Source organism: Trachurus trachurus (assembly GCF_905171665.1).
Source record: "Trachurus trachurus genome assembly, chromosome: 8".
In the NCBI taxonomy this organism is placed as follows: domain Eukaryota; kingdom Metazoa; phylum Chordata; class Actinopteri; order Carangiformes; family Carangidae; genus Trachurus; species Trachurus trachurus.
The window spans coordinates 17313416-17324601 of record NC_139905.1 but is presented as its reverse complement, the minus strand read 5'-3'; the positions used below and the strand labels follow the sequence as shown (position 1 = coordinate 17324601).

The 11186-nt window shown below is 51.3% G+C and overlaps 2 protein-coding genes across 2 annotated transcripts; one reads left to right on the top strand and one right to left on the bottom strand.

Moving 5' to 3' along the window:
* Window positions 1–367: 367 nt before the first annotated feature.
* On the bottom strand, window positions 368–1393 carry fahd1 (fumarylacetoacetate hydrolase domain containing 1). The gene has a single exon (XM_083977872.1). It carries the CDS (start codon window positions 1315–1317, stop codon window positions 655–657), a length of 663 nt encoding a protein of 220 aa, XP_083833998.1. The 5' UTR covers window positions 1318–1393; the 3' UTR covers window positions 368–654.
* Window positions 1394–1633: 240 nt separating this feature from the next.
* LOC310990483 (hydroxyacylglutathione hydrolase, mitochondrial-like) lies at window positions 1634–11035 on the top strand. The gene is made up of 9 exons (XM_083977871.1): window positions 1634–1810; window positions 2237–2421; window positions 9028–9092; window positions 9297–9414; window positions 9501–9609; window positions 9794–9897; window positions 10075–10176; window positions 10290–10369; window positions 10474–11035. The coding sequence occupies exons 1-9, from the start codon at window positions 1744–1746 to the stop codon at window positions 10571–10573; spliced, it is 930 nt and encodes a 309-aa protein (XP_083833997.1). The 5' UTR covers window positions 1634–1743; the 3' UTR covers window positions 10574–11035.
* The last annotated feature ends 151 nt before the right edge of the window (window positions 11036–11186 follow it).

Genomic DNA, 11186 nt, shown 5'->3' with positions numbered 1-11186 from the left:
GATGATGCTGAGATCAATCAATCAATCAATCAATCTAACCAAACTGCTTTATGGACTCCAAACCACTGAACAAGGCAGCATTAAACTCATCAGTAACATGGCATTGGTGGCGCTGTACTGCCACCTGCTGGTCAGATGCTGAGGAATTATTTGACAATTAAAATTCAAGTTTACAGTACAATCACTCTCTTCTCACGGGCCTGGTCGTATATTTCATATTTCATCTTTTCCCTTAGTGTTCTTGTCTGTTAACTCTGAAGCTCATAGTGACTATGTCCTCAATCCCAGCCTGCAGCTCGTCATGCTCTGCACGGCGGAGACTCCTTTGGGGGTCCCGGTCAGGATGAGATCCCCCTCCTCATCAGATCCTCGGTTTGAGATGCAGTAAAAACTGATGATCACCAGTACAAATCCACAGATGATGCTGAGATCAATCAATCAATCAATCAATCTAACCAAACTGCTTTATGGACTCCAAACCACTGAACAAGGCAGCATTAAACTCATCAGTAACATGGCATTGGTGGCGCTGTACTGCCACCTGCTGGTCCACACAGATGCTGAGGAATTATTTGACAATTAAAATTCAAGTTTACAGTACAATCACTCTCTTCTCATGGGCCTGGTCGTATATTTCATATTTCATCTTTTCCCTTAGTGTTCTTGTCTGTTAACTCTGAAGCTCATAGTGACTATGTCCTCAATCCCAGCCTGCAGCTCGTCATGCTCCTGCACGGCGGAGACTCCTTTGGGGGTCCCGGTCAGGATGAGATCCCCCTCCTCCAGGGTGATGAAGTCGCTGATGTAGCTGATGAGAAAGGGGATGGAGAAAATCATCTGGTCGGTGCAGCCGCTCTGCCGCAGCTGGTCGTTCACCTTCAGCCACAGCTTCACGTTGCCCGGGTCAGGGATGCGCTCGATGGGGATGAACTCACTGACGGGGCAGGAGGTGTTGAAAGCCTTAGCCAGGGTCCAGGGCAGACCCTTGGACTTCAGTTCATCCTGGACGTCTCGGGCTGTCATGTCCAAGCACAGCGCGTAGCCGGCTACGTGCTCCATAGCGACGGACTGGGGGATGGCGGTGCCCCCTTTCCCGATCACCACCCCCAACTCCACCTCATGGTGCAGGTTGCTGGTGTACAAGGGCACCAGGATCGGGGAGCCCTCTGTCACATATGCAGAGGGGGGCTTCAGGAAGAGGACGGGCTCTGTCGGAATCGCATTTTTCAGCTCCTTGGCGTGATCCGCGTAATTTCTCCCGACGCAAATAATCTTCCTCCCCCACTCCCAAAACCGGGATATATTTCGTGCTGTCATGTCTGTCTGTGCCGCTCCGAAGCAGTCAGTACTGGTATGGGACAGGTTCAACTACACTTTGACCGTCACTCAGGACAGGAGAACCAGATTAACCTACGGCAACCGCAAAGGGACAAACACAAAAAAACGCAAACAATTAATCACATCCATAAAAATCGATGTTTATGCGCAGTTTATGCGGATAAAAACGACACCATTCACACCCAACAATGCCTCATTGTGGATTGATTTTTAAAACTATATAAAAACCGCATTTTCCCACGTGTTTAAGTGAATATACACGATCGACTCCCCCTGGTTTGATTGGAGACGCCTGGGAGGTTGGAGTTGAAGAGGGGGCGGAGGCGGAACTGAACCACAACCAAACTTTTCTGGTTCATACGACTGCGATAAGGCTGTACGGCTGTACATAACGTTACTGTTGTTATGTTATTCAGGTCCCTAGCAGGGAGTGCCTGCACTCTAATAGGAGCTGCAACAGCATTCAAGTTTGGTACGTCCGCATGTTTATTTTGTCTCTTTTATTAGCTACATACAGACATGCAGCACGCGTTAGCCTGTTTATTATGTAGTTACGAGTTGCTAACACGTTTTTTTTCCCCTTTGGTCGTGTATGAAGAAGGAAGCTGTCAGATGTCCACAGCTGGTCTATTTTAGAGGACCCGTCCTGTCTCTTACATAATATAATCTGTGACTTATAATTTCATATCAATGTTTTAGCCTGGAGATGTCAAAGTGTGACGCGTTTTTACGCATTAGCATCGAAGCTAACGTTGTTTATCAGTGCTATGTGCAGTGTAAACAAACAGCTTCCATGGAAAAGACTGTAAAGAGTTAAATGAGACTCACGCCGGGAGTTGTCTTCGTGTCAGCCTGACGCTGGTATTTGTGTCACATGTGTGCTGGTGTCCTCTCGTAGCACCTGTGGAAGTCAAGGCCCAGGCAGCTGCTCTCCTTCACAGCGCCGTGAGGAAGTCCTCCCTGGTGGAGCAAGACAACATGAGGGTTGAACTTGTCCCAGCGCTCAGTGACAACTACATGTACCTGCTCATTGATGCGGACTCCAGAGAAGCGGCTATCGTTGACCCGGTGGAGCCAATAAAGGTCCGTTATTATTATATTATATTATATTATATTATATTATATGTAAAAAATGCATAGTTTGGCACATTTTCTTTTACACATAAAAAAGAGATACTCAGTCTGTGAAACATTATAATACTTAAAGAAAGGTGCTTCTGTTTAACAAGTGCCTTTTTTTTTTTTTTTTTTTACTTCTTTTATACCTGCAGTGCATTTTGTTGATGACATTTCTGTGCATGGTAGTGTTTTTGTGTTGCTACATGCTACCATATAACCAAAGGATCGAAAGTTACAGTTGTAACTACGGTTCTATGAGTCCCGGATGACCGCCAGAGGCGGTGCTTTAAGCACTGGATAACTCCGCCCGCGCTAGCGCATGTCGAGTACGAATAACAACAATGTCACCTGTGACCCCTGCATGACCCCCGGGAGGCTATATCTTCCGGTGTCAGCAGGCAATCGGCTCCCAAATCTGCTCGTGAACGCGCGAGGATTCTGAGTGACAGAGCGCTCTGGCGGTCATCCGGGACTCATAGAACCGTAGTTACAACTGTAACTTTCGTTCTATTTCGTCCCTCCTGACCGCCAGAGGCGGTGCTTTAAGCACTGGATGACATATACCAACAGTGTCATGAAGAATCCCACAACCCACCTTACTGAAGAGAGGTCGAAGGCCCAGGGCAAAGGACCACGCCCAACGGGTGGGGAGCAGCAACATTAAGCCGGTAAAAGCGGTGGAAAGTACCCGGTGACGACCAAGAGGCTGCAGAACAGATGTCATCCAGGGGCACGCCCCTCAGGGCAGCCCAGGACGTGGAGACACCGCGTGTGGAGTGGCATCTGACCCCCGCCGGCAATGCCCGACCGTTGACCCTGTAAGCACAAGAGATGGTGTCCACAATCCAATGAGAAAGGCGCTGTTTGGAGAGGGCACAACCTCTGGTACGACCCCCATAACAAACAAACAACTGTTCCGTCTGCCGCACATGTGCAGTGGCACTGATATAGGCAGCCAGGGCCCGCACAGGACACAAAACACGCAACTCATCATCAGCCGCTGGGGGATCAAACCGCGCCAGGTGAATAGGGCGGTTGACATGGCCACGGGGCAGGGTTTTCGGCAGAAACGCAACATTAGGCCACAGGGTCACACTCGCACCCTCAGGCCCCCAACGCAGGCAGGACTCGCCAACAGACAAAGCCTGCAACTCCCCCACCCGCTTCGCTGAGGTGATAGCCAGAAGAAAGGCCGTCTTCAACGACAGCCACTTAAGGTCAGCCTGGGCGAGAGGTTCAAAGGGTGAAGAAGCCAGGGCCTTCAGCACCAGGGAGAGGTCCCACGCTGGAACCCTCGGGGACACAGTGGGCCGCAGCCTCGATGCCCCCCTCAGAAATAGAGACACCAACCGCTGGCACCCAACGGTAGCACTGTCAATGAGATCATGCTGCCCTGAAATGGCAGCCACATACACCCTCAAAGTGGAAGGTGCACGACCGTCGTCCAGGAGAGACTGAAGAAAGTCCAGCACGGTGGTCACTGGACAAGAAGTGGGGTCCTCCCCCCTGTCAGCACACCAGGCAGAGAACCTCCTCCACTTGCACTCATACTGGAGGCGGGTGGACGGTGCACGAGCATGCGAGATGGTTCGTCGGACAGGCTCAGTGCAACCGGTCAGAAGTGCGTCGGGCCCTGCAGCGGCCAAGCCCACAACTGGAGACGGCAGGGGTCGGGGTGCCAAATCCGGCCCCCTAGCTGGGACAGGAGATCCCTCCTCCCTGGGAGACGCCATGGCGAGCTGCAGCAGAGCTTCCGCAGCAGAGGAAACCAGGGCCTCCCTGGCCAGAATGGGGCCACCAGGAGGAGGCGGTGTCCCCGAAGGAGGACCCGCTGCAGCGTCAGGAGGATCAGAGGCAGCGGTGGAAAGGCGTACAGGAAGACGCTGGGCCACTCGTGCCCCAAGGCATCCTGTCCCAGAGGACTGTCCTCCTCCGTCCAGGAAAACCATAGGGGACAATGGGTTGACGCCCTCGAGGCAAAGAGATCCACCTCCGCCCTGCCGAAAACGCCCCAGATCAGCTCGACCACCTCTGGGTGTAGCCTCCACTCCCCCGGCGGGGGCTTGCGCCGAGAAAGGAAATCCGCCACCTGATTCCGATCCCCCGGGAGCCACATCGCTCGCAAGCTCAACAGATGGGGCGTGGCCCATGTCAGCAGGCGCTGGGACACCTGCAACAGTCGCGCCGACTTGGTGCCCCCCTGATGGTTGATCTGGGAGACCACTGCCCTGTTGTCTGACCGAACCAGCACATGTTTCCCCTGCAAGTGCGGAAGAAAATGGCGGAGAGCCAGTTGGACAGCCCGCAGCTCCAACACATTGACGTGCTGCGTGCGGTCCCGAGGAGACCACCGTCCCTGGGCGGACCTGCCACGCCAGACTGCACCCCAGCCTAACTGGGATGCATCTGTTGCAACCGTCTCTCGGAAGGAAGGAAGGACCCCCAGAGGAGCGCCCCCCAGTAGGAACGCCCTGTCCTGCCATGGCGCCAGGGCGTGGACACACACCCGAGACACCCTGAGCAGCTTGTGCTTGTGAGACCTCGGGTCCAGGTGGAAGCTGTTCAGCCACATCTGAAGCGGACGCAGCAGCAGCAGGCCGGAAGGTATAGCAGTCGATGCGGCCGTCAGTTTGCCCAGGAGCTGCAGGAACTGAACGAAAGGCAGCCGCCTGCCCCTCTTGAAGAAAGGAAGGAGTCGGAGGATGTCGTCCACGCGTCTCTCCGACAGGTAGGCCTTCATGGCGACAGAGTCCAGAACCAGACCCAAATAGGCAGCCCGCTGAGTGGGAACCAGACAACTCTTTGCGACGTTGACCTTGAGGCCCAGTCGAGACACATGCAACAGTAGACGGTTGGTATCCCGCATCACCTGGGCCCGGGATGGCGCGCACACCAGCCAGTCGTCCAGATAAGGCAGGACCTTCATGCCCCCTGCCTGCAGAGGCGCCAAGGCCGCCGCAACACAGCGGGTAAACACCCTGGGGGACAGGGAGAGCCCAAAGGGGAGCACCCTGAATTGATAATGGTGGCCCTGGAAGGCAAACCTGAGGAAGGGCTGATGATGAGCCGCGATCGGGACATGAAAGTATGCATCTTTCAAATCTATGGTTGTGAACCACTCGCCGGGGCAGACCACACGCTGAACAACTGCTGTAGTCAGCATGTGGAACGGCAGAACTTTCAAATACCTGTTCAGGCCACGCAGGTCCAGGATGGGTCGCAGTCCGCCGTCCTTCTTGCTGACCAGGAAGTACGTGGAATAAAAACCCCCGGGATGAAGGAGGGGGTCCACCGGTAGGATGGCACCCTTGTCCAGGAGGGTGGACAGCTCCTGGGCCAGGGCTTGGGCCTTGGCCGGGTCGTCGATAGACGTGATCTTCACCCGGCCAAAGGCAGGGGGCCGGCGTCGGAATTGCAATTCGTACCCCTGGGTCAAGGTGGACACAACCCAGGGGTCCGGACAGCAGGCAGCCCAGTGACTGAGCTGCTGCTGGGAAAAGCATCCGACGACCGGCCCCGTGGCCCTAGCGCCGCTGCCCCCGGGCCCTGAAGGAACCGGAGGAACGGCGGTCGGGCTTAGAGGCCTGCTGCTGACGCGGCGAGCGGCGCACGGTGGCACGAAAGTCGCCTGTCGGCTTCCTGGTGTCCCGTCGCGACGGCCGCTGAGCAGCCTGGGGAGGCATCTGTGGAGGACGTGGAGGGGCAGACGGGAAAGCCCTCGGCCTGCTGGAGGTAGGCGTCCTCTTGTGGAGACCTGCCAGCCGCCTCCTGGTCTCACCCGCCTCAGCTGTGCGGTCCAAGGCCTCCAGGGCTGCGGAGCCAAACAACTCACCAGGCGCCGCCGGCACCCCACGAAGGACCCTGCGAGTCGCCTCCGTCAGGGGCGATTGGGCCAGCCAGACGTGACGGCGAGTGTGGACCAGAGTGGACATGAGCCGACCCAATTCCCTCGACTGGCAGGCAAAGGCCTGCAGGGAGGCGTCGCAGATGTCGCGGACGGAGTCGTCCACCTGGGCATCCTGCAGAGAAGTCGAGAGAGCCAAGAGGAAGTGGGACAGGGTGTTTCCCAGGCGGCCGATGCGCGCTGCTGTGGTGTAAGCCCTGCAGACATAATCATCAGTGACCTTACACTGGGCAGAAGGGCACCGGGGGTCAGGCTTCATTGCCTCATCCGGAGACACAATCAAGGCCGCAATCGCAGGCTCCACCGCTGGCATGTGGAGAAGGCCAACTGCCTCAGCACCCTCCATGGCAGCCAAGGCCCGCTCATCCGACCCCGGCCTGGTGAAGGCCGACGTGTCTGCCCAGCAAGAGTGCAGCTCCTTCAAAAAATCTGGAGAGTGTGGTACCACAGTCTTCGCCGGTGGGGGGTTGCGCCTGTAGAAAGCACTGGGAGCCTTACCCTCGGTAGGCGCATCAAGCTGCAGGCGTGCCAGGGCAGCCCGGATGATTGCCCCCATGGACGAATCCTCAGAGCCCCGCCGGGAACCCGAGGCCGAAGAATGCGAGGAGCCCGCCACCGTTGGAGTCGCCAACTCAACCTGCTCTGAATCATTAAACTGGCTGGATGAAGCTGCAATGGAGATGGCATCGTCCACTGGCAGCGGTGACCCCCGAGTAGCCGTAGCAGCAGCATGTGGCATCCTACCAGCAGGCTGCAGGCCAAGGAGAAGCGCCTTCATCTCCTCCATATCAGCCGCCAGACGGTCAACCTTTGAGGAGAGGTGGTCGTCCGTCTTCCTGCGCCGTTTCCCTGTGGGGACAGCACCCACGTCCCGTGAGGCAGGCCTCTTCTGTGCAGCATCCCGACAGGAATCCGCCCCCCCAGACTGGAATGAAGGCAGACAGGAGAGTGGATCCAGTTGGGCTAGCCTGGCCAGCCTTATCGACCTCGGCATAATGCTGCAATTTATACAGGCTTCATCGGTGATGGCCTCCCGCAGGTGATCCACACCAAGGCAGGACACACACCGGTCATGGCCATCCTCAGGCTCCAGGGACGCCATACAGCTGCCACAGGCGTGCGCCATCCGGAACCAGGTGGCAAAAAAACACAAAAAAGAGACAAGATGTGACGTCGCCGGGACGGAAACGCCAACACCTTGAAACACAAAGCCAAGTTGGGAGAGGGGGCAGGAACGCAACCTTCACCAACAAGGTAAGCAGTTTGTAACACAACTGAGCTAGAAGAGGGACTGGAACCCTACCTCAATAACACAGTTGAATCCTTCAATAATACTTTGAACACTAACAGAGAAACAGAAAAAAGAACAGTTAATAGCATTCAAAGCAGCACAACCTGCTAGCAACACAGCCCTCAGCAGCTGTGCGCAATGCTGGAAGGTGAGGGGCGGAAACGCCACCACCCAGCCAGCCACCTTTACAGAGCAGGTAAAGAACATACAACGTGCAAATCGCTGGCTACAGCCTCTGGGAGGACGAGCGTCAGCCCGTTACTCCCGCCACGGAGGCACGAGGCTGCACAAAGCCAGCAGCACGCCAGTAATAACTGTACCAGGCCAATTAAATGGCCATGCTATACTCACGTACACCTCGACGCGCGGTCGCGAGAAGAATGAAGGAGCCGATTGCCTGCTGACACCGGAAGATATAGCCTCCCGGGGGTCATGCAGGGGTCACAGGTGACATTGTTGTTATTCGTACTCGACATGCGCTAGCGCGGGCGGAGTTATCCAGTGCTTAAAGCACCGCCTCTGGCGGTCAGGAGGGACGAAATAGAACTCAATACTTTCTCCATCACTCCTTCCATTTAGGGACTGCATCTTAGGATTTTCTGTGTAATAATATTTTTTATTTATTTTTATTAAATAAAATAAAATAATGGGGGGAAAAAAGTCCATCACAAGTTTCATGACCCAAATGTGGCATATTCAGTCCAAAATGCAGATTATGTATATTTTGTAATTTATTATTATAGTTTAGAATTTTCTTGAGTTCGATTAACCAGCTACTGTTGAAGAAAATTCACTCAAGTACATAGTTCATGAGTTTTGCCGTGGTGTGGTGAGTTTATTATTAATCCGGAAAACGTGAGCTCAGTGTCACAGAGCACGTCCATGGCAATAGACCGACCCAGAATGAAGGACAGGGGGACAGATATACAGTACAGTTAGTTGAGGAAAGAGGGGGGGTCGCATAAGGTTACATGGGGAACAAAGGTATTGATGGAGACAGGGAAGTCCTAATGTCACACATATGAGTGGATTAACAAGAGACATGTGACTCCTAATTATCATCTCATCTCCCTGACCTGCAGAACAGGAAGATTCAGGAAAGTTTTCATTCCTGCTGCCGTCAGAATGCACAAGGCCATTTGTTAGGCCATGCATTTTTACTGTCGTGATATTTATATGATTTTAGGTTATTTATTGCTCTGTGTGTGTGTGTGTGTGTGTGTTATCTAATACAGTTCAATAGGACAAGCCAGTGGGGTGTGGAGTCAGAGACATTCATAGGTTTTGGGTTTTGCTCTCTTCACTACACCAAATGAATATTTTCTTCCACACATATTAGCAATATTTCACACAGTTGTATCTGTTCTCTCAACAGGTTGTGGAAGCTGTTAGGAAGCATGGCGTAAAACTCACAACAATTCTGACCACTCATCACCATTGGTAGGCTACATGCTGTGATATGTGTATAATTTACTAATACACATGTTAACATTGGCTAATACATTCACTATAAATTTCCACAAAAGCTTGAGATAACGAGTAAAAAACACATTTACCCGTATGCATGATGTCTACTATCTGCATGAAACTACCCCCTACTGAACCAAATGGTTATAACAATGCACTGATCATTCTGCCTTTTAGGGATCATGCAAGTGGAAATGAGAAGATGGTGAAGCTAATGCCAGGGTTAAAGGTCTATGGAGGAGATGACAGAGTTGATGCTCTTACAAAGAAAGTTTCTCATAACCACAGTTTCAAAGTAAAACCATCAAGTCATCTATCTTACAACTCAAATACGTACCCCTGATGCCTGGTGGTTTCCTCACTGCTGTTGTTCTCTCCCAGGTTGGATCACTCAATGTCAAATGCTTGTTCACACCATGTCACACAACTGGTCACATCTGCTACTATGTGACAAAAGAAAACAGCACTGAGCCGCCAGCTGTTTTCACAGGTAGGTCTAATGAACTGGTCTGATGAACTGTTCATGTGGATACAAGGAGATATCTGATTCTGAGACACTCACCGCCAATACCCATTCATCTCTCAAGCTTTTGCTTACTCATCCCTCTCTCTGTCATGTGCGATCTTTTAATGCTCTTATTTCTTTTTGAGTTTTTTCTTGTTTTTCTTTTCAGGGGACACGTTGTTTGTGGCTGGTTGTGGTAAATTCTTCGAGGGTACTGCAGAGCAGATGTACAGAGCCTTGATAGACATTTTGGGACGCCTGCCTCCTGAAACAGTAAATATCTGTACTCCTACTGTATCTCCAATGCATTGTAAAAGGTGTTACTTCAAACCTTAATGTAACACGGAAGATATGAGTCATTCATAACATGACTAACTAAATGTGGGTGTGGTATACTTAGACTGTTTGACTGACTGACTGACTAACCATTGTGTCTTGCTTTCGTTTAAGCGTGTTTACTGCGGTCATGAGTACACTGTCAGCAACCTGAAATTTGCACGTCACGTGGAGCCGGACAATGAAGTCATTCAGAAGAAACTAGCGTGGGCAAAGGTATTGGATTTAACATGTCACATCTAATCAATCACTGCCTCAATCAGATGATCAACCAGTGATGCTGTTGAAACCAAAGACAACTCAGCGTGTATGTGTTTGTTTTTCTGTAGGAGAAGTGCAGCAATGGGGAACCCACTATTCCATCCACTTTGGCAGATGAATTCACATTTAACCCCTTTATGAGAGTTAAGTATGTACAAATTGAGTGCATACTAAACATTTCAGAGGATTGTAGTTTGTGTACACTTATAAAGGGCTGCCTCAGTAATTCCTGTTTTATGATTTTAAATTTAGAGAGAAGTCTGTCCAAGACCACGTAAAGCAGACAGAAGCCATTGAAACCATGAGAAGTCTCCGGAAAGAAAAAGATGGCTTCCGGGTGCCCAAGGAGTGAGGATCGCCCCTGCGCTCCTGCTGATTGTTTTTGAAGAACTGCTCAGAGCACTACAAGCTATCAACAGTAATACTTAAGAAAAAATCTGCAACTAATCCTCAAAGCCATTTGAAATAGACCTGCTGCATCCATACTCAAGGGCATACAGTTCTTCTCGCTACGTTCAAAGCTAATATGGCGAGACACTTATCCGTCATTTTGTTTTAATTTTATCATGTAGTTTGGTTGGCTGATGTAGAAAGGAACCATGGCCATTAATTGAACGCTTTAAATAAGAAATAAGTTTGTTCATCTGTAAATGGAAGTTTTAGTGTGTATTTAGTTATATGATGTAATATATAGATGTACAAACTCAGTTGTTTCATTCAGAGTTGAAATTTGAAGTAGACAGGGAGTCACTCGAGAAACAAATGTTGGAATGTAAATTGTAAATTGATAAAGTATTTTCTTTGTCTGTAAAAATTCGTATTAATGTTTTATTCTGTCCTGGAATGTTTCCTCCTGCCATTTTATTTTCATATTTGCATGAAAGTAGTTCGTTTAGTTGTTTATCATATGTATGATTTGGCATGAAAGCTATTTCTTCCTTTATATGAAGGCATTCTGTGAGCAC